The following is a 27,046-nucleotide window of genomic DNA, read 5'->3' as shown; positions in this document are numbered from 1 at the left end:
TTATAGGTTAGTTGCCAAATGCATTGTTCTGAATGTTCGCCTTTGCCCCTTGTGGTATGTTGTAAGGTGTACGTTTCAATCCATCCAGTGCGGTCAATCTCCCTCGTGGGTACGAGCCATGTTTTAAGGCAACAACAACAACCTTCGGTGCATAACGGCAAAAAAAAAAAAAAAAAAAAAAAAAAAAACGGGCGGCTTCGCCTTGAACGTGGACTTCCATTCGTGCTTTCAATATTTTCGTTTGATAAATGCCTGGGCAAACTGAACGGTGCCCTTTCGTTTGCAGGAAGAAGTCTGCGCCCGTTGACGATACATGCCAGGCTCGTCGTCGTGAGTTTGCCGGCATCGTGATCGATGCGATGTCACCGTGACCGAGCGTTGCACGGCGCTGAAAAACAGTGACATTGCCAGAGCGTCGACGTTCAAAGCATGGTTCGACTGTGCTCGGTGCCGAGCGAAGACTCCTGGGTCCTGCTGAGAAAATTGGACAATAATGTTTCCAAATTTCTGGTTTCTGACATCTAAAGTGCCGAGGTGCCTGACGCTCTCCATGACGCTACTCGCGCTGTTGGACGCAGCCCGCTGTCTGATCTTCGGAGACCGTAAGCACGTTTTTTAAAAGTAATTGTAAGGGTTAACGTTCTGAAACGTATGTTTGAGGGACGCCGTAGTGGAGGGATCCGGATTGATGTTGACCAGCTGGGGTCCCTCGTTCTTCCTCTTCTTTTCTCGAGTGATGGCGCCCGCGCGCCTCGGTCAAACAATCAAATACCACACGCGTGTAGCAATATTTAGAAATGTCCATTAATGTGCACCTAAAGAATGAGCACAATTTTAGTAACCGAGGAGTCAGATTCAAATTTATGTCAGCAGATTGCATGAAATATGCAAGAACGATTCCAGGAAATGTGCGAGGAATGCGAGAACATTCCTTGCAAGAATGCAAGAATATTTAGTTACCGGGAGGTTAATTTTCGAACATGTAGTGCGCTTCTTTGTCAGATCGTTAACCGTTAACGTACGACACAAGCGTCCTGCCCCCCATAATTTTTTAATTGATTTAGTACTTAGGTTTAGCAACACGTCAGAAAACATCAGGTGGTCAAAATTAACCCGGTGCCTTACGCTTCGCACTTCTCACAGCCTCAGTGTCGCTTTGGGTTGTTAAGCTCCACGAACCAATCAACATTATGTGCTTGCAGGGAAGGCTTTGACTCCTCGCTGCCACTGCTACACCTTTGTGTACATTAATATCTAAAACTAAACCTGACTAATATACCTGATTTACTGCCATGCCAAATCTATTTGCAAACGAGTGCTGAATTTCGCTGTGAAACGATATGTTTACCGACCAAATGGCGAATACCGTGCTATCAGAGGAATTCGTGTGCCCTTCAATGTCGTCTTTTTATTGCGATAGCAATTATATGGACACTCCAAAGCAGATTTCTGCCGTCGGCGTCGCCGTCGCCGTGAGGTTCCGTATGACGTCAATGGAGATGAAATCGTCGCCGCGCGCCGCCGAACGCTGTACGTGCGAGTGAAAGGGGGCGAGGGACGCGCGCTTTCACGGGGAGTGAACGCACGGCGGAGAACAAACGCGCGTTCTGTGCCGTGCTCCCTTAAGGGCTGCAGAAGTAGGCGTCTCTTTCCTCCTTTACAATCACCATATATGTAGAGCAAACGCGCCTTCTTCTGACGCACGAAAGGCCGTGGGGGGAGGGGGAGGGAAGGGAGGGGACGTTTAGCTGCGGCACCAAGTGCCTATTTATATCAGAGGCTCCGGCAACAGTCACCAACGCCGCACACATTTTGTGCGAACGCGAGCAAAACGCTGACGGCGTCGACAACAGTTCAGCGTGTTGCCGGTGCTGCTGCACGTCCAAGTTTATACAGCTGATAAAGCTACTATCATTACTCCGTATAGCTCTCTACAAATTTGCTATCGCAATTGATGCTTCGCCTTTCAGGTGAAACTGCGACAACTTTTTTATTACCCCTCCTTCGTTATTATTTTTGTGTATGAGAACCAAATAACTTAGTGACGATTTAGCTGTAAGTACGATAAAAAAAGTCACAGGCCTGCGCGGCACACGCAGCACAGTCACAGCGTAAGCTGCAGGAGCGGCTCAAGAGTAGCTCCAATTTGGGCACCACGCACAACAGGGTCTTCGCGGCAGTCTGTTCGCCTAGTTTTCACGAGAACGATCTGAACTGTCCGCCCGGCGTCGACGGTGAGCTGTGGCTTGTAATGCTCTCTGCACAACAGTCAGCGGAGCTCGATCAAGCCTTACAACTGCAACTTACATGTCGGGCGCGCCGCGTTTGCAGGCACCTTGACTAGATGGCGCCACCATATAGGCGGAGGCTCGAGTCGTCTCCCCCTGCGTGCTTGCATTAAGGCTATTTTCCGCGGCGCGATAGCAAGTGCTTGCGTGGCTCAGTGGTAGAATATCCGGCTCCCACGCAGCGGGCGCGGGCTCGATCTCGGCGGGAAACGGGTACTTTTTTCGCAATTCCTGCGATAGCGGTTACGGTGGCGGACACCATCGGCGGCAGGCACCATCGCGAACCGAAACGGATATTGGAATGAGCCCATAACAGCTTACGCTGTAAAAAGTGCGTTAGTATTACGCCACACTTCTTTGAGGTCCTGGACGCATGCATTAAACCACATTCACCACACAAAGTGTTGTTCAGGAGCTCACTTACTCGACACACGTCCTGCCTCTTCGAGGAGCTAGCTGCAACAGACAGTGGTCCAGAACAGACCACCGTCAGTTTCACTGTATATCTATCTCACCCACTTGACCGGCTTCCCACACATACACTTTTTTTTCCCAATTTCACACTCCTAATGCTAACGCATTATTAATGACTAGCTGTTTCCGTGTTCTGCTTGCCGACTTCCTCCTTATTTGTTATCCCACTTGTGGCCTTGCGCGCCATTTCCCGCAGGGCCGATGTCTGCCTGCTACGGGGACCTCGGCTGCCTCAACTTGACGGGCTTCTACGACCCAAAAGTGCGCTTCGTGAACGCTATGCCGTGGCCGCGAGCGAAGATTGGCACTCACTTTCAGCTGTACACACGCCGCAAGCCCGACATGCCGGACATCTTCGCGTGGAACGTCACCGCTGACCAGCTGCGCGCCTCGGCCTTCGACCCGCGCATCGAGACGAAACTGTTCGCCCACGGTTTTCTGCAAGTCGCGAAAGTTCCCGATTTTCCGATGAGGGTATGCTGTTATGCTTATGTTTCTATGAAGCAAACCTCACCAGTGCGGTTCTGCGTTCTCGGTTTCAAGTGAAAGGCCGGATTTCTCACCCCGGAATTCTACTTTAAACAACAAGAGCAAATTTACAGCGAGTTAAGGACGGCGATCGGCGAAAAAGTGCTATGCTGTAATGCTGCATGCGCGCCCATGCCAGGAGCCTGGCGAGATCAAGGTGCCGGGTCAGCCTGCTGCACAAGCTTTACGTTTTTTTTTAATGCGAAACCACCAAATGGCCAATTGAGCGAAATAGCCGGCGTCTGTAGCAGCGAATCGGCGCCTAAAATCCCATTGGCTGCGACGCCACGTCACCCCGACTCGGCTTAGCTGCTGCGCGCGTTTGCCGGCCTAGGTGGCCGCTGCTGCTAAGTTGGTCTCTCGTCGCGCAGGACTTCAAAAACATGCGGCGTTGACATCGCAGGCTGCTGTTGCTTGCTGGCTCGGGCAGCACGTACCGCTATAGTACATTAATCGCAGCGCGAAATTCGAAGGACCGCTCAGCGACGTTCAATTGGACATTAATGCTTTCGCATTCACAACTCGTAAGAAGGGCTTAGCTTTCCTCGGATTTTCTTATTGCGTCGTTTTGACTGCCGCTGTGACGAAAATGTGAAGCGGGGAGAAAGTGGCACTGCGCTGAAGTGCCGTGGGAGCCCTGACCGGAGTTCTTGCGGTCTTCGCGCTGCGGCCACTGTGGTTGATGAACTGCCAAATTCACTGATGGTATCCTTCTCCTCCTCCTTCTTCTCCTCCTCCTTCTCCTCCTCCTACTTCTTCTTCTTCTTCCGCCACCGTCGCCGCCGCCACCTTTCCGAACAGGTCTCACACATGAAAACACTCATACAAGGAATCGAATTACATATGTAGCCCCAGCTGTACTACTACTGATACTACAGATCCTTACTGCAACCAATACACGCATTCAAGCGCATATTTCCTTTATTACAGCGAAGCCTTCTGTGCCTTCTTTTCCGGTGTTCGGTGTGTCTCATAGGTCGGCTTCCTGCCAAATAAGGCGGCCCGATCCTGGAGACAGTACAGTAGTAAACTGGGCTGATTACAGATAAGCTATGATTAAAGGTGAGTTGACCCCAGAGACAGTGCAATCCGCGGTCGCGTTGATGACGTGGTCCACGGGGTGGGCGTTCCCGCGTCTTGCCGGGTAGGCACGTGATCGTTACGCGTCAAGACGTGGTTGAGAAGATGAACAGTTTTATAGCATCTATTCAGCCGCTTCACAAAAGCTCCGCTTCACATATAGATTCCAAAATCTGCGTTGAGTCTCGATAATCTTTTTTCTGTACAATTTCGTTGGAGGTTCGTGCGCGCATAATATTACCAGATTTGTACACAGAAATAAGTAACCGATTACACTGACAATTATTTCACCAAAAATGTCATTGATTACGTTTACCAACCACTTCCCCAGGAAAGTAATTGTGGAACTACTCCAAAATTATCGATTACTTCTACGATACTTTCCTCCGAACTTTTAATAACATTGCACCGACACCGTAAACAGAACGAGCTGGCCTGGCACACTCAGTGGTTCCTCTGCATCTCTTCATGCATTGCTTAGCTTTCTAACAATTGCTTTTCAAAAACTTCTTCGTTCATCTTTCCTCGTTTTTATTGTGAAGACATCAGCAGGGACACTGAACACTAACTCGAAATTCGCGTTGGGGACTATCGGTCGCGTAGTAATGTAGGGACATCTTGTGCACAAGATTGTCGTTACCCGGCATTCGGGTCCTCTGTGAAGCGCATCGCTTCATTGTTGCTGGGACTTGAAGAAGACGCTCCCGTTGGGGGCAATGAAAACCTCTAAAAATCGTCAGTAGGTGAAATCCTGGCACTAACGTCCTAAGTGGTCGTCGCTATCGAGACATACTAGAACTGGTTTAATTTGTCGTCCAACATCTGGTGGAGCGTTAACATGAGGAAACAAATATTGAGCCTCCTGAGCTATAGGTGGTGTGATGAAATTGGGAAATTTGCAGGCGCAAGTTGGAATCAGCTAGCGCAAGACAGGGGTAATTGGAGATCGCAGGGAGAGGCCTTCGTCCCCCAGTGGACATAAAAATAGGTTGATGATGACGAAACCCAGGAGCAGCCAGTTCGGACAGGTCTGAACTGGTTGCTTCGGGGCACAATCTCGGGCCTTCTGTAGTTCCAGCTAAATTCAGGTTCTCAAAAGTGCGTCACCTGTTACGGCTTGCCTTGTCAATAAAGTAACAAATTACAAGTAATTGGTTAGTCAGAAAAGTAATTGAATTACAGTGAGCATTGCCGAGTAAAAAATGTTATCGCTAGATTACGAAAGTACAAAAATTGTAATAGAATACAAGTAATTATTTTGATGTAATTCGTTATGTACAAGTCTGAATGTTACAAATAAAGCCTCATTCTATTTGTTTCCGAATATCAAATGCACTCACTGTTAATTCATGCATAGTCACGTAGCCATATGACGTCGTGCCCCTGCTAGACTGATTCTCCAAAACGTTGTTGTTTGTATTGGATGCAACTACAATGTTTAAGAGCAGGATCTTCAGTTATGCAGCAAATTTCAGCGTCAAGAGAATTAATGAACCAGATTTCACAGAAAAAATAATAAAATGGTAATCCCGACGAGAAAATTTATCCACCGAAAAAAAAAAGGGGGGGGGGGCGGTGAAAGTTTATGTGAAAAATATATTCACCGAAAAAAAAACAAATAATAAAATACATTAAAAAACGGCATACCCGGGTGGAAATAAAAACCAAAAATGCTGAACCCTGAGGATTAATAATGGAGCATCACACTTTTCGCAGTCTTTTATTTGACTAGCGACTGCGACATCTTATTTCTGTGAATTTGTATTGAGCGGTGGTTTATACATTTAGTACAACAGCATTTGACGGCCAGCTCCAGGACGTGACGCGGCATTCCGTAAACACGCGTCGCAAAGAGATGAGTGCGTAAGACATATTTTCTTGTTCGCCACCCCTGACACGAACGTTTGTTCACGAGCCAGGTCGGTGTAGCTTGGGTTTCCTAGATCACAGCAACAAAATATGAGGCCTTCATTGTTTAACCGTTGTGTGATTCCGAATTATCGCGTGTGCCCCTGCCGCAATCGTAATCGTCGGTGACCAGACGTTTGGATGAAACCAATATCCACGGATCTTTTTCTTATTTCAGGCCGTGAAAGATGCTCTCCTGCAACTGGGGGACTTCAACGTGGTCCTGGTAGACTGGGCGAGCGGAAGCAAGTACGAATACGCCCAGGCGACGGCCAACACTCGCGTGGTCGGGCTCGAGATCGCTCGGTTTATCAGCCTACTCCAGGTACCGGGACAAAAAAAATTCAAATTCCGGCAGAAGCCAACTTACGATGACTGTCGAGGTTAATGCGATTAGAATTCGAGCAATGTAGAAACACGCCATATTGCCGCCGCCGAAACGCGTTGTGTTACTGCAGCCGGGCTTCTCTCTCACGCTTCTCCGTGGACACGTTGCGCCATCTTGCGGCGGCGCCGCTAAGTCCCCCTTCTTATGCGTGGCCTCCGAGATTGACCCGGTGGCACGCCGGTGCGCACGAGCCGTGTGCTTCAGCCGAGCTCCTCCGCCTCCCTTTGATGATGATGATGATTGAATGGCATCCCCTTTGAAACGGGGCGGTGACAAACAGTCACATGGCCTGCTCGATTTAATCGGGCATGCTATGCAGCTATGCTATAATATAGCGCCTGTTCGTGCCTCTGGACGCGCTGCGCCACCTAACGGCGCACCCTGAAAGTTCGTGCGTGGCCTCCGATATAAGTGGCACGCCAGCGCGTGCTCGCTAGCCGCACGCATTCCTGGCACAGTGCTAAAGCGTCGGGCTGATTGCTGCATTTGAGGAAGCCGTGTGACGCGAGTTCATGCCGCGCAGTACTGGAAAAAGGTTTAAATAATTTGTTTTGTTTTTCCATTGAAGAATTGCGTAAAGAGACCAGTGTCTCGCTCCCACGATCAGTTTGAATTAGGCGAGATAACAAAGTGGGTGAAGTGTGTGTGTGTGTGTGTGTGTGTGTGTGTGTGTGTGTGTGTGTGTGTGTGTGTGTGTGTGTGTGTGTGTGTGTGTGTGTGTGTGTGTGTGTGTATAGACATGCCGAGACAGTCAAACGCCTCCACAACTAAATTACCTGTATAAAGAAGTAGTAATCCTGTCCCGGTTCTATTGTGAGCTGTGCGGTGCGCGATCTTATAACGAGTGACCAGGGGCCGTATTCTGTAACGCTTCGGTTTTCGAAGGATTCGGTTTGGCGGTGGCGTCACATTGGGGCGGTCCGTTGACGTAATGAAAACAAGTGAAAGGACAGAGACCAATCGGCGCGAAGGTTTCTTTTTGTGGCAGTGAACGTCACAAACCGAGTAAAAATATAGCAATTTACGAGTGCTTCTTGGTAAATAAAAATAATTTGTTCATGGTATTGATGAGGTTTACGTTTTTCATCATGAAACGTGTGTGAGTTGTACTGGCGGTGAGTGACTTGACGAATTTTGTTTACTTCGGTTGACCCATTTATGCCGCTAGGTGGGACGTCGTACGCTAACTTCGCGTTGCGGCCAAAATACACACTCAAGTTCCTCGCACAGTCGGAGCGCTGTCTCTTTTGAGAATCTGAATTGTCGCCGGAATCCCTCGTCTGTCATCTCAAAGGCGTCTTGTCGACGTCGAGGCTGTCGCTGTCTATCACGGAGGCTCGCTAAAAGCACGATAACAGGCGCCACAGGCACCGCACACGCCGTCATTTTGCTCCGAGTGCCGCGATCTCGCCCGTGCACACGGCACGCACAGGCTCTACACACGGCACACCGCGCTTCGGATCAGACCGAAGCAGCGCGCGCGGCTTCGCTTCGTAGCAGACGACAAATTCGGTTTCCGCGTGATTGACATGTGCGTGACGTCATCAAAAAATGCTTTCGCGCCCTGAGGCGATGGCGTCACCCAGGCGGCGACCAATCGCTGCACGCAAACCGAATCCTTCGAAAACCGAAGCGTTACAGAATACGGCCCCAGTATAACGAACGATTTCTTCTAATAATATTCTTCTAAGCTCTCCCATCCCTTCTTTACCTCTACCATGTGACCGGCTGCCCACACTTAACACATACACATTTTTCCGCTTTGACACTCCTAATGCTAACGCGTTAAAAAACAAAACTCGTGAATGCAGCTTCGAGAAAAATGTGTCGCCCTAAGCTATCTGTGCCATGTGTACATTTAGATTGGTGAAGTGCTGCGCTTTTTTTTTTTTACCTTCTCACTGCAGTGAAATCAAGACGAAGTGCAGTTATTGGACATTGGCAGCGCACGTACTACCAACATAAATTCAAATGCGAGTAAGCCGAGAATGACTATAGTTTGTGCTCTTGGGTTTCTGAGGTCATCTACATTTGTAAGAGTGGCTTAATGACTCAAGCTCCAAAATGTACATTTGACACTATACCATATGCTTAAAATACGATACACAGAGCAATTCAAGGTCACCCTCCCATGTAATTATGTGTAAATGGCCCTATAAGTCTGGTTGTTAATTCATGGATAGTTCAATGCCTTTGATGTTTAATTTTTTTCGAAGGAAGCGTTCGGAGTCACCCCGAACAGGTTTCACGTGTTCGGTCACAGCCTGGGCTCTCATATAGCTGGCTACGCCGGACAAAAGCTGCGAAGGCTCGGGAGAATTACAGGTGAGTCACGGCTAACTCTGTCTCCGTTGTTTTCACGTTGTGGCATGTTTGAACTAATGCATTTTATTGCGATAGAAATTATATGGACACTCCAGGCGCATTTCTGCCGTCGTCGTCGCCGTGAGGTTCCGTATAAAGTCCACGGGCGATAAAATCGTCGCCGCGAGCCGTACGCTGCACGCACAAGTGAAAGCATGCGACGGTGAGCCGGCAATTGCGGCTCGCTACGAAATGGCTGGAAGTGGGAAGGAACTGCGCAGTCTTCCAGTCGCGTACAACGCTCCAGAGGGAGGGTAGGGATATTCAGGGGCCGCTATTTACTGCAGCCGCGCGCTCCCGCCAGGCCGAAAGGCTCCGGGGAGGGTGGGCAAGTGGAGGGGCCTCGTTTTACTAAACGTTTTACTGCGGCCGCGCGCTCCCGCCGGGCCGGGAGGCTCCGGAGGGGGGGGGGGGGGGGGGGGGGCGTTCTGCGCCTCGAGCGCCCGCCCGCGCGGCTGTATCTTGAAAGCCATCTGCGTCGGGGCAGAATCCGCCCTCCTTGTGTTTTCGCGGCTAAGATCGCGTTGATGCGAGTGCCGGCACGAAGCTCAATTCACTCGCTGCTGCTGCGATGACTCACTCCAGCGTTTTGACAGAGTTACCGCGGTAATCGATCGAGTGAGATGTAAGTATGGTGTCAGGCACGCGCGCGCGCGCCTCGCGCCTATCACCATGCTTGCTAATTTAGTTAGTGTGGCTATGTTTACAAGTTTACACGCCCGATAGAACTACTATCCTTACTTTGTATAGCTGTCCGCTAATTTGCTATCGCATTCGATGCTGCGCCTTTCGGGCGAAACTGCGATTTTTTTTTACTTACGCTGTTCTTTTTGTATTGATGTCTGCGGCTAGCCTATGTGATTGTTGTGAATCAATGAATCAATGTATCGCAGAAAATAGCGCCTCTTCCTCTTCACAACCACAATATCTATCTTTCAATGTACCGATCGGGATTTCTAAGGGTCCCTGAAGCCCTTGAAAACCCTTGCGAATCAAAATGCCATTTTTAATCCCTAGAAACATTTAAATTTTACGAGTTACTTAGCCCTTGAGCATAAATTTTCTTAAAGCTCAACACGTTTGTTCGGGAGACCTTGCTGCAAGGTTGGCGCTATTACAAACGTCGAGCCAATCCGATCTGTAGTTACCACCATTGTGGCGGTGTGGAGTCGAGGTGTGCGTCTTTCTTCTGATTCTTTTTAAATTTGATTGATATAGCAATTATAAGAAGGCTCAAGGCATGTTCGCACTGTCAGCGTCGGCGTGCTATACCGCTATCGACGGCGCATGCGCTGATCGCGCACAGAGGATTCTAGGGTCTCCAGCAACGCGGAGCGCGTTTGGCTACAGCGACGACGAAACTAAGCGGACTCGACGGTGAAGCCAGACCAGCGTTATGCATTCCGCTGCTGTTCGCTGGCGTACTGCTATAAGTACAGTAGCGTTCCTGCCGAGCTGATGTGTGTATGCAGTGGCCTGAGCGTAACGGGCATGCAGTAAACGTCAATTATCTGATAGTTCACTGAGCAGTTGCGATTTCCCGTCGATCTTCTCTCGTGCGCCATTCAGGTGCGACGCCTTCAACGCCACTGGCGGCGCTCCTATATATACCCCAGCTTTGTGAAACGCCTGTGCTCTGTTCCTTCTGCCGAACAGTATAGTTGCCTTGCGTGCTGCATTTCTAATGCATTGGCGTTCCAGTTACTTCTTTTAAGAAAACCCTGTTTTATGCATTGAAGCGCAAAGGTTATTCGCGACGCTCTTATAAGACGGCAAAGGGTTCAAGGTAGTGGGGATGGTGGGGAGGACGAACAGGACCGTATTTGACGAACACGTGAGTGCGGGACTTTAGGTTGGGGCTCACACACACACATGTCGGGAACGCGCCGGATGCGTCGGTTTTCGTCGTAAGGCTTTGAACAGAGTCCGCAGCTGTTGCGCATGGTCGAATGAAGGCGTAGCACAAGAAGGAACCTCGAAGAAGTCTGCTGAAAAAGTCGGAAAAGTATTGCTTCTGGGATAACCACAAGTACGCCGATCTTGAAGAATGAGTCGACACCACGACGGTATTAAGAAACCAGAGGGCGTGAAGCAAGCTAAACGATGTGGGGTCCGCAGCATCGAAAGATGAACGCTCAATTTATACAAAATGCTGTGTGACACCCCTTATAAGCGATCAGCAGTTCAGCGATCAACCCGTCGCAGTTTCCCAGTAGCTATGCCGTTGTGCTATTGAACTCGACGTCGCCGGTTCGACCCCGGCCGCAGCGGCCACATTTCGATGGAGGCTAAATGTAAAACCGTTGGTGTACTTAGATTTTGGTAGACGTTAAAGAACTCCAGGTCGTCGAAATTCAACCGGTGTGCCCTACTACTGCGTGTCTCATAATCAGATCGTGGTTTTGGGACGTAAAACCCCAGAGTTTTTAGATCAGTGAACAAAAGAAGGTTCAGTGCGGAATCGGTGTTTCGACAATGGAACTTACCTTCGTTACGCGTGTGATCAGTGCACTAGCAGTGGCGCTGAACGAAGCGCAAGCTCATGAACCAATGCGCTCGCAAAATCCACGGAAGTGAGCTCAACAGTATGGTTTCCGCCGTCGGCTTCGCTGCGGGATAAAGTGAGGACCAACTTTGACTTATGGCTTTATATGGCAGGCACTTAGCAATGTCAACCCGACAACACAGCAACAACGAACAACTTGTACGATAACTAAATACCATACAACTGTCGGCGTTTATTGTTTGCGATGTAATTTCGTTTGTATGACGCAGGTCTAGATCCGGCCGAGCCATTCTTCGAGGGCATGTCTCCCTTAGTACGGCTGGACCCGAGCGACGCCATTTTTGTTGACGCCATTCACACCGACGGAAAACGTTTTATGATTCCTCTGCCTGCGGGTAATGGATTCATTGCGTTTTGTTCTATCATCCGCTGTCACATTTAGATGAAATTTCACTATGTAAATCGAAGACTTTGAGTCGATTCCAGCGAATAATATACATATGTGCAGACTGCAGTTGATTGGAGGCTGCGAAGAGTTGTGTGGAATTTTCACACTTTTACAGGATTCGTTTGATCTGGTGTAGAAATAGCTTGATGACATCGCGTAGTAAGAATGTATGGTAAGATGTATAAACATTGCACCAAGATTATTTCATTTATTTTCTTTTGTAGCATTTTTCTTTTGTAGTTGTTCAGTTTGCCGAACGGGCAAATTCAAACTGAAAGACCTGAATGTACCTTCTAGTGAAGCGACGATTCAGCGGAGATGCTGACACTACTGAAGACAGCTAAACTTTATTATGTGTTTATGTATGTTATGCAGTGAGTGATCACTGCATAATGACCTTCCAGCTTCGAACAAAATCTGCATCAACCAAAAACATACTCTGATGCCCCAGAGCCGCGTTTCAACATTCGATATTTTCCAGACGTGCAAACCCGCGATTTGTGTCGAAAATAAATCAGTACGGCAAGTGCGTATTACCAAAATAACATTGAATAGCTTGGGGTCCTATGCTGTACGAGGCACAATTGGCTACCATGGAAGACAACCCTTTTCATCCACTTAATAAGAAGTGAAATGCGACAACAAGAACCGGTAAGAGCTCACCGAAAAATCGACATTTGAGTTAAAGAATTATATCTAATCGGGTAATCAAACCACAAAGAACCGCATGATCATGTTGGTCGCTTCAGGGGCGGATCCAGGTTTTTTCTGAGGGGGGGGTCAGCTTCTGTCGATGATGATGATGATGATGATGATGATAGTAGCCTTTATCATTTACCGAAATTCACCGTTTCTGCTCACGATAAACCCGCGTTTTATACGGCTAGAGCAGCACCTGTAACCTACAAGGCTTGAGAGGGCAAATCACTTTTTTTTTCTTCTTTTTTTGTATTTATTGCCAAGAAGTTCGCGCTGTTTTTATTCCCCGGCCGCCACTGTCATCATGAAAACGAGTGTTACCTCGCGCCATCTAGCCCGCCGTGGTGGCTCAGTCAGTTCAGGCATTGCGCTGCTGAGCACGAGATCGCGCGATCGCATCCTGGCCGCGGCGGCCGCATTTCTATGTAGGCGAAATGCAAAAATGCCCGTGTGCTTGCGTTGTAGTGCGCGTTAAAGAACCCCAGGTGGTCAAAATTAATCCGGGGCCCTCCACTACGGCGTGTCTCATAATCAGAACTGGTTTTGGCACGTAAAACCCCAGAAAGAGGAAGAAGACCTGTAGCGAAGCCAGGTACGGTTTCTCCGTGCTTATAGGAAAAGGACGTTACCCAATACAGCCATGTGCTTGGCGGCTGTGCCTGATCATGCAGGTTGTTCAAAACTAAGCTTTATGGTTTTCTTAAAATTAGGCACTGGGAGGCACGCGAAGATCACCTGTGCAAATAAGTTATGTGGCCAGGGGGGCACAAAGTGAGATGATAATTATCGCTGTGAGCAGCCCAATTAACTAAAATTGAACAATTATTTTTGTCGACTGCAGTAAGTGGGTATGTTTGTATTGTGAGACGTTGACCAATGCGATGCCTTTATTTCCGAGCAGTCGCCCGAGTCAGAGACGAAGCACCGCACGAGACAAAAGATGATGATGAGTCGTATGTACAGATGACGACGACGATTTGCACAAATAGCGCTCACACAAGATGATGAGTCGTTTGTGGAGATGACGACGACGATATGCGCAAAATGCGCTCACACTAACTTCCCCCCTTCAGGAAAGCGGTCAGCAAGACCGCAAACTAGAAAGGGTAGGTACGGCGAATGTAGGGTTTCAGGCGAGATACGTGAACGATTTCCGTAGTGCGGCGGCGGCGGTCAGTAGCTGAGCTGACAGGAGTGACGCTGTAGTTAACGGCCGAAGTTCGTTGCAAAACGGTGTAGGGGCCGAGATATCTGTGGAGAAATTTTTCACAGAGCCCCGGTGCGCGAACAGGTCTCCACAAAAGAACTTCGTCGCCTGGGCGGAACGAAGCAACGCGACGCGTCGCATCATAACGAATTTTCCTTTTGTCCTGAATGGTATAGCGGTGTTGGCGCGGGCAAGTTCACGGCACCGGGAGAGGCGAGCGGCAAATTCCTCAGGAAGAGACGCGGATGGAGCAGCAGGTGCTGAAAGGAGTGTAGTGTCCAAGACGAAAGACGGCGCACGACCGTACACCAGGAAGAAGGGACTGTAATTGGTTGTACGTTGGACGGCAGTATTATACGCAAACGTCACAAAAGGTAGGATGGTGTTCCAGTTGGTGTGATCGGGTCGAACATACATTGACATCATGTCAGACAAAGTTCGATGAAAACGCTCCGTAAGACCATTTGTTTGCGGATGGTACGATGATGTGGTCTTATGGATGGTGTCCGAGGCCTGAAGGACTTCACGGAGGACATGCGATAGGAACGTCTTGCCACGGTCACTCAGGAGGACACGAGGTGCGCCGTGGCGCAAAACGATTCCGTGCACGAAAAACTCGGCGACTTCGGAGGCAGTACCAGAGCGAAGAGCCGCTGTCTCAGCGTAGCGCGTTAGATGATCCACTGCGGTAACGATCCAGCGGTGACCAGCGGGCGTGAGTGGGAGGGGTCTATACAAGTCTATGCCCACAATTTCGAAGGGGGTGTACGGGCATGGTAGAGGCTGCAAAGGACCGGCTGGAAGGGATGTCGAGCGTTTTCTGTGTTGGCATGATGCGCAGGAGCCAACGTATTTGTCGACTGAGGTGGAAAGGCCCGGCCAGAAACAACGCGTTTTGATGCGGTCGTAGGTCTTATGAAAGCCCAAGTGGCCAGCCGTCGCGTCGTCGCGAAATGCTTCCAATACTTGGAGTCGAAGTGAGCGAGGTATTACTGGCACCCACCGGTTACCGGAAGGATGGTAGATTGATCGAAATAACGCTCCACCTTGAAGCTTAAAACGCGAAATTTGTCGTCTTAAGCGACTGTTGGGGGGTCGTGCCAAGCCAGTAAGTCGGTCGATCAGCGTACGGCAGTATGGGTCAGTACGTTGGAGTGAGACGAGGTCAGTAGACGGGAGAAAGTCAACTGAGGCAACTGACTGTCCCGGGCTACTGGGCGTGCGCTGAGACGTGTGGCTAGATGGTGACGTGCATACCGAAGGTAAAGCATGGGCGTTTGGGGACAGCGGGCAGCGCGACAAAGCGTCGGCATCTTGATGTTGTTTGCCGGACTTATACGTGACAGTGAAGTCATATTCCTGTAAGCGCAGTACCCAACGGCCGAGGCGTCCAGACAAGTTTTTCAGGGACGACAACCAACAGAGAGCATGATGGTCGGTCACAACTGTGAAATGGCGGCCGTAGAGATAGGGACGAAATTTTGTATTGACCACACGATGGCGAGGCATTCCTGTTCTGTAATCGTGTAGTTGCGCTCAGCAGGAGAAAGAGCACGACTTGCATAAGCCACGACTTGCTCTTCGGACTTCTGATTCCGCTGCAGCAGGACAGCGCCAATTCCATGCCCACTGGCATCAGTGTGTAGAATAGTCGGGGCCGTTGCATCGAAATGACGGAGCACGGGCCCTGACGTGAGAACTCGTTTGAGGGTCTGGAAGGCGGCTTCACAGTCGTTCGACCACACAAAGGACGCGCTCGAAGTCAGAAGTTTGTGTAGAGGAGCGGCGATGGTGGCGAAGTCACGGACAAAGCGGCGGAAGTAGGACGCCAGTCCTAGAAAGCTGCGGAGTTCTTTAAGAGCGGTTGGTGGCGGAAATTGCAGTACTGCAGCGATTTTATCGGGATCAGGCTGGATGCCATGCTTACTGACGACGTGGCCCAATACTTTAATGCTTCGGCTTGCAAAGCGACACTTTTTAGTATTGAGTTGGAGACCAGCTTTTGCTAGACACGCGAGAACTTGGTCTAGACGTTGTAGGTGCTGGGAGAAACTCGACGAAAAGATGACAATGTCGTCCAAGTAACAAAGGCAGGTCTTCCATTTTAAGCCACGGAGTACTGTATCTATCATACGTTCAAACGTAGCTGGTGCATTGCACAATCCAAAAGGCATCACGTTAAATTCAAAAAGGCCATCAGGTGTAGCAAACGCAGTCTTTTCTTTATCTGGCTCATGCATGGGAATCTGCCAATATCCGGAGCGCAAGTCGAGGCTCGAGAAATACTCGGCACCTTGTAAGGTATCCAAAGCATCGTCAATACGAGGCATTGGATAAACATCCTTACGGGTAATTTTGTTGAGCGCCCTATAATCGATGCAAAAGCGCACAGAACCATCCTTTTTTTTTTAACAAGCACAACAGGAGAAGACCAAGGGCTTGCTGAAGGCCTTATAATGTTGCGTGTCAGCATGTCGTTCACTTGTTCTTCTATAACTTTTCGCTCCGAAGGTGACACACGGTACGGGCGACGGCGAATGATGCGAGAGCCGTCTGTTTCAATTCGATGAGTAGTTACAGTGGTCTGACCCAGGCCTCGCGAAGAAACGTCAAAACAAGCTTCATGCTTCATTAAAATGGTGAGGAGTGCCTTGGTCTGGGCCGGATTGAGATCTGCACTCAAGGTGGCCTTAATAGCACCAGTGTGGCCTTCTGCGGGCGTACAATACGCGGAAGATGTGGCAGGCGAAACACTGACGACACATACCGGCGCAGCCGTACTACTCTCCGTGGCGGTCGTCGCGCCCGGTTTGTTTCTACTGCGGTATTCGCGGCCACATTTCTCGCTACTGCCGTCGGCGTCAGCAGGATGAACGACGGGGCTATGCTACCTTTGAGCGAGACAGCGCACCTAGGTTGGATTACTACGTTCCCGGGCGTCACCCAGGTGACAGGCGCGGCTACGCCAACTTTGAGCGAGACAGGACACCTGGACCAGATTCCTCCGTTCCCGGACCGTACACAACCTCCTCTGGTCGCTCTCCTTCACCTACCCAGCACCTCCACCACTTGTGAGACGTTGACCGATGCGATGCCTTTATTTCCGAGCAGTCGCCCGAGTCAGAGACGAAGCACCGCACGAGACAAAAGATGATGATGTGTCGTATGTACAGATGACGACGACGATATGCACAAATAGCGCTCACACAAGATGATGAGTCGTTTGTACAGATGACGACGACGATATGCGCAAAATGCGCTCACAGTATTGAAAACCTAGAGGCTGTCGTGTTTCTACACAGTATCAGTCGGAAGAATTATTCTAGCGTGTTCGTGCTCCGAGATATCCGACTCCAAATTTCAATTGCACTGCGCAGAGTTATCGACTCGACGCGAGAGCGGTTTATGCTTTGCGTTGCTGTGGAAGGGAGGCATTTTGGACATTTTTAGGGCATTGACATCTTGATGGGTGAAGTGTTGTCATGAGATTTGTGCATGACAACACCAAAGTTAAAGCGGCAGTATGAAATATTCGTTAGCATAGCTAAAAAGGTTTCTGCTGTTGATGGTGCAGTTGTTGCTTTTGATTTCAATAAAGCTTACAATACTTGTAAATCAGCAGTCACTTTATTTGCGTAGCCCAAACAAGGACCATGCCCGGTCGTCTAGTCACCATTACGCACGCGCACTGGCCTCCGGCTTCTCCGCTCGCGCCATTATCTCGGCATGGCAGCTGCCGCCATCTTTACAGGCTGCGCGGTCGCGTGTTACGACAGCGGTTACGGGTTCTTCGATTTTTTTTTTTCGCCAGCCGTGAGGGGAAGGGGGGCAGTTATTATCTTTGCCAATGCCTCCGCCGCGTTGTCAGACTAAACGCTGCACCCAACAGCCGCGTCACATCAGGGAGGAGCTTTGCGCTGATCCTCACTCTCTTGCATGCGTAATCATGCGAACGACAATTAAAATTTGGAGTTGGATATATCGGAGCATAGACATGCTAGACGAATTCTTCCAAGTGAAACTGTGCAGAAACACGACTGCCTCTAACTTTTGAATACAAACATACACACTTACTGCAGTCAATAAAAAGTTAATTATTCAATTTTAGTTAATTCGGTTGTTGACAGCGATAATTATCTCACTTTGTGTCCCCCTGGCCACACAGCTTATTTGCGCAGGTGGTCTTCACGTGCCTCCCAGTGCCTAATTTTAAGAAAACCATAAAGCTTAATTTTGAACACCCGGTATATCAGCCTGTATTGTTTCTTAAAATAAAATTTGGGATGGTCTGTCGCAGGTTCGTTATAAATGCGTAAGCACGGGTCCGGCTTTGGAGTTCTGTTGGGACACCTTGATTTCCTTAAGAAGATTCTTTGTGTTCGGCTGAGACACCTTCGTTTCAACGCGGCAACCACTACGCTAGTTGTTTACGATATGCGAATCACCGCGTGTGAAGACTCACGACGCCACCTACAAGAAGAACGATGTAGCGTAGTAGCCGTGAGCGCGAGCCAGCGTCTTCATGTTTTGTTTCCCACGCGACGTCATCCTTTTACACAAGGCGCGCATCTGCTCCCATTTCTCTAACCACGCGACGCCATCCTAGGCCCGCGCGCTGGCGTTGGCCGCTGACGTCACGCTCCCCCATTTCGCAGCCCATGCTCGAGGCTTCGCCCCGCTCCGCGAGAACGCCCACTCAGATAAACGGATCCGGTGGGCTTGAGCCTCCTATGCTTAATGTACGACAATAAAACTGCGAAGTTACAATGAAAAACTTGTAGCGTACGAACGGTACTGTGCTCGTACTGGATATTGTCAACGTGTAACTGTGATCACAATGAGTGCTACAGTTAAAAAAAAAGTTGTCTATGCGTAGTTCTTAGTTAGGCTGTTAGTTGTTATATATATATATGAACACTTCAGCGAGAGATCTCTTTCATTAAGCAGGTTGGTCGCGGAACCGATGACAGCAAATGAGGCAACCGATGACACCCCAATGGGGAACTAAGTTGATCAGGCGCGAAGGCGCTCGCGCGGACATCGGCGTGCTTGGCAAAAGGGACGTCCCCTCGTTCATTCGACGCCACCGACGGGACGAGTAAGGCACGGCCGGCGCCAGGAGGTCCAATGTGTTCATGAGAAACAATAACTACGGCAACTTCGCGACACCACACCCCTACGGAATATAACTAAGCTTGTGAGCGAGCTAGCTTTACTTCTACATGGCTGCTACCACTGGTATTCGCGAAAAATACTTTTGAAAAATGCTGGTGGCCATATTTTTTTGCGACAGGGCCGTCCCCGTGTCAGCAGGGGGGGGGGGGGGGGCGATGCAGAAATCTGAGGGGGGGGTCAGGACATCCGGACATCCCCCCTGGATCCGCGCCTGGGTCGCTTTACCAACTGAAACTACCCAGGAAGGTACTACAAGATAAACAGGGATAATAAAGGAAACTCTGCAGAAGCTCTCATGATGACGACGTCCTCTTTCTTGAATTTACTTCATCTCACCAGAATTCGTTTAGTATAGTACTCCTAGTCTCCTCTTATTTTCAGTTGGCCTTGGCATGATCGATCCAGTGGCGCACATCGACTTCTACCCCAATGGCGGCGTCACACAGCCCGGGTGCGAAAAGATCGTCAAGAACTTTTCACTCAAGAAGGGAGCCTGGCAAGGTAGTTTTCGTGTATGCCTTATGACGTCGCCGTCTGACCTTACCGTATACTTTCGTCTAACAGTTAGCATGAGAAAGCCGTAAGGTGCCGGTTGTAGAACTTTTATAATGGGCAACTTCCAATATTTGTTATTTCGAAGATGTGGACATGGGAGTGCGTCATTCAAGGCATCAGCTAATAACTTATGTTCATATCGCGGCTGTCGCTGCTTTCTAATTTTTATTGGCGCTAAATAATCTTCTTTCTCTGGCGTCTCCAGATAATCTCCAAGAGGGGCCTTTGTAGTTCCGTCAGTTCTATCCCACATGATACGTCGTCAAAAACTTCACTCCCATGACAGCTGTGTCGATACGATACTCGCGTTTTCCTCGTGCCCTACACATGCGCTACATGGGGACCATACCGTCTCAGTGTCATGACAGTATACATCTGTCATATATTTTTTTTCTTTACTTTAACCGCCATTAGCCGGAGACTTCGGACTTATCTTGCTCTAAATTTATGCCAGTAAAAACACTCCACCTAACACCGTGGTTATTTGTTTCTGAAACGAAAACATTTGTACAATTTATATACTTCGCCTGTTAAGCGAACCTATCATGATCACATTGGCTACCGAAAGGCTGACTACAGCTGTGCGTATAGTGAAGAAACTTGGCACGAGGTCGGCGCTAGGAAAATCGTGACCTCCGATATCGCTACGGTCAGAGGCTAGAAAAAAGGTTATCCATTTGGTTAAATTGAGTTACGCTTACGAATAGTATAGGTCAAAGAGTTATGTAATAATCGGCGATCAGTCAAACGAGATCTTTTTTCTTTATTTATTGAACTTAAAAAAGGTGCAGTAGTGCGGCCAATGCCCAAATTCTCTCAAGACACGTTTCAAGACACATGTCAAAAGATTTTGTGGCAGGATGCTTCATGGTTGTTCCACGTAGAGCTCGACCCAAGCGGACCATATAGGAAAGCTGTTTGGCAATGATACAATGAACAGTCTTGGGACATATTTGTTTAAGCAGCTGCTAGAGCTGTTAGTCAGGAGCTTCGGTAAATGGAGATCGCTTGACCAATGGCTGTCTTCAATTTCGAATATGCAACACGTGCGAAAAGATATTAAATGCAAAGCCAAGTGGGTGCCTATCGTTAACTACTTAGCTGTTCAGTGATTATTCCATGATCTTTAAATGTCCTCTGCTGTCAAAATATGTTACCGAAAACGTTTGTTTCTTGATCTCTGCTCGACTATTTGAGGAACTTATCCAACCTTCAGAAGTGCCTGATATAACTCTTCTTGCCAGTTTATGACCTTCACATGCTGAGACGGCGCAGTGCCAGGTTCTACATGCGTAATAAAGAAAGAACATCATTATCCTGTCGGGCAGTGACCTTGATAACACGGTAACTTGAAAGGAATCAACAGTGTTGATTAGAGGGTGAACATGGGCTGATATTTTAGTCGACGATAAGAGGAAAAGCTAGAGTTGAGCAGGTTGTATGATCTCGCAGAACAAATAGATAACCGGTGGTCAATTAGACCTACAGAACGGGTGTCAAGGGAAGTGAAACGCAGTCTAGGGCTTTAGATGATTACTAGATGCAGTGATACGATCGAGAAACTTGCAGGCACAGGATGAAGTCGGCAGACGCAGGACATAGGTAGCCACCATAACATAGGTGAAGCGGCGTCCACACCGGCAACTGACTAAGGTCGCGCTACCGACCGCGACTGGCGGCCAAAGAGCAACTCAGGTTCACACCGGCGAGTACGGCGTGCCCTTCGTCACACCGGAATGTCTAAATTGCCACGTAAATTAAGTGAGGTCTTGTTCTTGCGCCACTGATTCGTTCAGTAAATTTACAGACTCCAGTCGCGGGTCTGAAAATCGAGCAGCAAAGCGGCCACTTGTGACCATAGCTGCGTGACCAACATGGTCGCGCGACCTTTTGCGATTCGCTGGGAGAGGCCTTCGTCTAGCTGATGGTGGTTGGTGGTGTAGCGGTAATGGATGGTGTTGTGGTGGTGGTGGTGAAGGTGCTGCTCCTGCTGCTGATACTGATACTGATGATTGAGAAGATAGCAATGTCGAAACACCCTCTGTGGCGAACTGGCAACGCATGCGAAGAATGCGCAGACCGCGCGTTGTCCCCCAGACAGGCTTTCGGGAATCTCTGACGTGCCGCCACGAGCGAGCCAACCAGTTCGTGGCCGAGGCACTGGTGACTGAGGCGAGTCGTGACTTGGGACAGTGCGCGTTCGTCGCCTATGCCTGCGCCAGCTACGAGCTGTTCCTGTCGGGAAAGTGCGCAGACTGCGGTCCTGATGGGACCGGGTGCGCCGTGATGGGCCTCTCGTCCATCACGTCACGGCCTCGGCAGGGGACGGTCAAGATGTACATCCAGACGAACCAGGAGGCCCCTTTCTGCCGTGAGTGCATGCAGATAGTACGTCCCTGCCTTCACTGACTGGTTGACTTTGATTGATTGATTGATTGATTGATTGATTGATTGACTGACTTAGCGAGCGAGTGAGTTTGTTGGATGCAGATGAGCACTATCTTTAATTGGTTATCGAGTGCCAAATAATCAGCTTAGGCGTAATTCTAGTAGCTGCTGACATGATAGTAGTTAGTGAAGGTTATTCTGTGCACGCTGTTAAAGATACGCACTGAAGGCAGTCTCTGAATTACCTGTGAGCAGGTCAAAGTGTTCGTAAAGGTTCAAAATTGGAGAACCATTGCCTTCAACCGACGGGGCACGCTGATGAGCCTGATCCTAAAGCACATACAAAATAGTTTCTGTAAGTTGGCCAAGTTAAAAGAACATTTCTTGCGGACTTCCACTTACGGTATGCACGGCAATTTTTTTTTTTTTTTTTTGTTAGAACAGTGGACGGCAACATGGTTTGCATTACGAAAGAGGTCAAGTGAACTGATGCCACGTTTCATTAATTTTTTTTCATTTTTATTTCAGTGTACCACTATCACATAGTTGTATATGTGGGTCGACTACCTTCTCCGGTATCTGGGAAATTGCGCCTTCAACTGACTGGACAAGAAGGACAAGCAAGCTTGACGTTGAGTAAAACGTATGTAAACGTGTTCAATACCGCCCTCATACAAGCAGCCTACTTGTGGCTGAACGCAGGAACGTTTACGTTTACGTGCACCTGATGTGCTGAGTTTCACTGTTCATTCTTGTTGGTTCGTTGGACCGAGTTATCCACGCTGCGACAGCTCTGTTCTTGCAGCTGTACTAATCGTCAAGACGGACAATGATTGTCAATACGGACAATATAAATGTTATTGTCACTTTAGGGATGCATACGGTCTTATGAATATTTGTACAACTGTGTATTTCATCGCCGACAGACCCGGCATATTTCACGGGGTGCTTCTATTGAGAAGTGCAGGTAATGAAGTGACACCTCAAATGTGGCTGTATAGATATACTTAGGATATATGCGCTGACGTAACGAGAATGTTAGGAAAGTATTTTTGCATGTCATGATTACTCACTCGTCTGAACTCTACGAGTAACGTGGGAATAGTAAAAAAAAAAAAAAAGGGCGAATAAATTTGTTTAGTTAGTCATTTCAGTATAAAAGGTATTCTGACCCGAAACACCCACATTGAGCTTCAAATACATCGCTGGCGTGGTGACCGTTCTTGCTTCCCTTACACAATGGCCATACGAAAGAAATTATTTCGATAATTTGAGGCAATACTGAAGAATTTAGACGAACGAAAAAAAAAAAGTTTCTATGCGAAGACAATCTTGTGGTTAACTTTCCTTGGTCGTCTGACGCGCTGCTCACGTATCAGTTTATGCCCTCCATATTGATAAGATTACCAGTTGCAAATTTTACCTTGTTCGGGAATTTCTTCATTGTGTTAGAATCATGAGTCTAGCTTGTTGGTAACAGAGTTGACGTCATGGTAGGAGTGTGTGTATGTTCGACATATCAAATACGAATCGAATAGTCCTTGCTATTCGATTCGCATTCGATTCGAGCATTCGCTATACGAAATTGTCATATAAGCGTTTTTGTTCCAATATACATAAGAAGTAAACGCATTTATTTGAGTCTCGGAAGAGCGCGAGAGAGATTGATTAACAAAGACGAAAGCGCCCTGACCGCATTGTAGCTGTGGAGAGTGCGGCTGACACCTGAACATTAGTAACATGGAAGAGGGGGAGAAGGGCGCATTGCGGGTCCGCATGAAAAGAGGTACAGACGTCAGAACGTAGACGGCGAGGAATCACGAGCAACCATTTACGGCCCTCAGATAGGTAATTGCGGCGGTACAGAAGCCCATCGCGGATGGTAAAGTGACGAGCAGTTCGTCGAAGCGTGCGGTTGGTGGTACGCGTCGATGGTTCAGACAGGAACTCTAGGAGTGAGGCTATATATACAAGGATCCTGGCGCTGCTCGGATGGCATGTCGGCATATGTAAGGGACGAAGAATCGTAGCTGAGGACAGACGCAGCTCCAGGCTCACTGGGCAAGTGGAGAGCTGGAAAGGGCGTCAGCATCTGCATGTTTACGGCCAGACCTGTAGACGAATGTCATAGTCTTGCAGACGCAGTGCCCAACGAGCCAGGCGACCAGATGGATATTTGAGGGAAGACAGCCAGCACAGGGCATGATGATCAGTCACGACGTCGAAAGGTCGACCGTAGACATAAGGTCGAAATTTTGTGATCGACCAAACGATGGCTAGACATTCTTTCTCAGTAACAGAATAGTTTGCTTCTGCTCTGGTGAGAGTGCGGCTGGCGTAAGAGACGACGTACTCGTCAAATCCAGACTTGCGTTGGGCCAGAATAGCACCGAGGCCGATACCGCTTGCGTCCGTGTGGATTTCTGTGGGAGCGTCCGGATCAAAATGGCACAAAATAGGAGGGGAAGTTAGGAGACGGCGTAAAGTGGAACATGCGTCGTGGCAAGCGAGAGACCAAGCCGATACGTCTTGGTTGTCGGCAAAAAAGCTGTGTCAAAGGGGCGATGATGGACGCAAGGTTGCGGACGAACCGGCGAAAATATGAACAAAAGCCAATAAAACTGCGAAGCTGTTTCATTGTAGTCGGCCGAGGAAACTCGGCGACGGCTCGAAGCTTCGTAGGGTCGGGAAGAACGCCATCCTTGCAAACAACGTGGCCTAAGATGGTGAGGCGGCGTGCAGCACTATGAATGATCGATGCAAATCAAGATTGTTCCAAATGATGGTGCTGCAAGAGAGCCTATAACGGAAATCAGACTACGGAAAACAGACTTTTTTTTTTTTCTTCATCTACATGCTTTTCAATTTACCGGGTGTCCTGTTGCGAACGGCATTACATGCACGTATCAAACACTGTAAATATTAAACCTAATCTCTTTTGGCAAATGGACCCCACACAAACATTTTATTTCGCTTCGTTTAGAAATTCGATGTTCGAAGATCGTTTCTCTCGGATATTCGTATTCAGTTTGATTGAATTCGAGTACAACCCTGTATTTTGGTTTTGCCGCCGATACTCGCGTCCTGTAAAATGCGACTTGTGTGCGCGCAGGCAGGAATACTTCTCTTCAGGCTCCCGGCTCACGTACCTGTCCACAACTCGTACGAGAGTCGGTGGCATACTGGAAGGTGCGATAAATGTGCTTTCTGCCGGCAAAGGTTACAGCGGCGAGCTCGCGATCCAGAGAGTGGACGTGTCCCTGATGAACAACATCGCCGTGGCCAGGTGAGAGGTGTCGATGTGGCATTCTGTTTGTCTCGTCGAAGTTGGGGATGCTGGAGAATGACGGACTGCGGTAGGCAAACTTAGGCTGGTAATTTATTGTTAAACTCTCTATGTTGCGCTCGTTCGGCGGAGAAACAGGACCTGCCAAATTGAAAAGCTATCGCAGAGAAGACAAGAACCTCGTTTAAACGAATGCGACAGTAGCTTCCGGCGATTTGCGTTCTGCCGGTGAGCGGGGGCAAGCACACGGCAGCAGCCGTCTAACTTTTGTTCTCTCCCTCGATGCGACACGCCAGCGTTTACGACTACGTGTACCGCCTTAATTGACTTATCCCGTCTCGAACTACCCTCTCCTGTCGCATCAATGCGATTCGCCTTCCTGTAGCCGTTTACACGGAATGCGATTCGCTAGGAATGCGTCACATTATGTAAACGCCGCTAGCCAAGAGGATGACGGGACAGCCTCCTAACAGCCAACTTACTTTATTTACAATATTATGAGGTGAGCAAGAAGTTTAGAGGCTCGCTAGCGCCTATCGTGTGAATGAACTACAAATGCATGCCTTAGTGAGCGCCTTTAAAACTGCCCTGCGTTTGTTCTGCTGCGCCTTTTATTCCGCAGTCTCTCCTTCATGTTAACTTTATACTCGCCCTGGTAGCTTTAGAACTTGGGCTTACTGAAATGGTTTCGCGTCTTACCAGCGTTAATTGTTCCCTTTTCTTCTTTTTTTCAGGTACAAGAAAAGAACCGTAATACCTCTCATTACGACAGTGAACAACGGCGCCCAGATAATGCTGTCTAGATGCAACACGTAATGAGCCAGAAAGCGTGCGATGCGCATGCCACACTGTAAACTAGTTTACACCCCTAAAATAGCAAAAAAAAAAAAAAAAAACGGTGTAAAGAGGTGTACAACTCACACCCTTACACCACACCCAAAAAAGGTGTAAGTGCGTGAGTTATTGACCTATTTACACCGTTGTTAAATTGTAAGACTGTAAATCATACTGCAGGGCACGGGTCGCGAAACGGAAGTTTTTTGTAATAAAAGAAAAAGAGTACGGGTTAATCTTGTGTTTTTTTTTATGTCTCTCGTTTCATTCTTTTTTTCTTTTTTTAGACTCCGGAGTCTCGGTTTGTTCGCTTGCAGTTTCAACGTGGGAAATTTAGTCTATAGTGCTTTAATTTCCCGCTTATCGGGAGGCGAGTTCGTGAATGATGAATAAATTCATTAATCTTTATATTAAACTTGAATGAAAGCTTATTGAAGAATATGATCTAAAGCGCAAAGACGTACTGCCGACTATGGTCGGCAGCGCGAAGCTACGCGACTTGTAACTGCATTCATTATTTGTTTCTACAATTATGGTACACGTACAATCTATAACACTAAATTAAAGGCGTAATTCGTTATTTTGTAACAATTTAGCACCACCACTTCCGACCCTTCTAGTTTGAATATCTTTATTGAAGTGAAATGGTGTGAAATACGGCCACATATTATTTGAAGACTATTTTTCTGCCACCCAGGGCACCTGATATGCATTAGTGAGCAGGATATACAATGACACAGCACAGAGGACTAATCTCAGCGTGATGCGACGCGCGGATATTTGTCTCTCTTTCTGGGGCTTTACGTGCCAAAACCAGTTCTGATTATGAGGCACGGCCGTAGTGGAGGGACTCCGGATTAATTTTGACCACCTGGGGTTCTTTAACGCGCGTTTTTGCATTTCGCCTCCATCGAAATG

General features: G+C 48.5%; 1 protein-coding gene across 1 annotated transcript; it reads left to right on the top strand.

The window, feature by feature from the left end:
- Window positions 1–213: 213 nt before the first annotated feature.
- LOC119434879 (pancreatic triacylglycerol lipase) lies at window positions 214–26,170 on the top strand. The gene is made up of 10 exons (XM_049659630.1): window positions 214–602; window positions 2,959–3,236; window positions 6,457–6,603; window positions 8,883–8,991; window positions 11,806–11,931; window positions 19,447–19,566; window positions 21,722–21,991; window positions 22,537–22,651; window positions 25,121–25,294; window positions 26,029–26,170. The coding sequence occupies exons 1-10, from the start codon at window positions 494–496 to the stop codon at window positions 26,108–26,110; spliced, it is 1,530 nt and encodes a 509-aa protein (XP_049515587.1). The 5' UTR covers window positions 214–493; the 3' UTR covers window positions 26,111–26,170.
- Window positions 26,171–27,046: the final 876 nt, after the last annotated feature.

The sequence above is a fragment of the Dermacentor silvarum genome, unplaced genomic scaffold (assembly GCF_013339745.2).
Source record: "Dermacentor silvarum isolate Dsil-2018 unplaced genomic scaffold, BIME_Dsil_1.4 Seq303, whole genome shotgun sequence".
Taxonomy (NCBI): Eukaryota; Metazoa; Arthropoda; class Arachnida; order Ixodida; family Ixodidae; genus Dermacentor; species Dermacentor silvarum.
This window is presented reverse-complemented; position numbering and strand designations above follow the sequence as displayed.

Coding starts and splice junctions, on each gene's coding strand:
- LOC119434879 (XM_049659630.1), top strand. CDS start 494: ATGTTTCCAAATTTCTGGTTTCTGACATCTAAAGTGCCGAGGTGCCTG. Junction 19,567..21,721: donor CAAGAAGGGAGCCTGGCAAG/GTAGTTTTCGTG, acceptor TCCCCCAGACAG/GCTTTCGGGAATCTCTGACG. Junction 25,295..26,028: donor AACAACATCGCCGTGGCCAG/GTGAGAGGTGTC, acceptor TCTTTTTTTCAG/GTACAAGAAAAGAACCGTAA.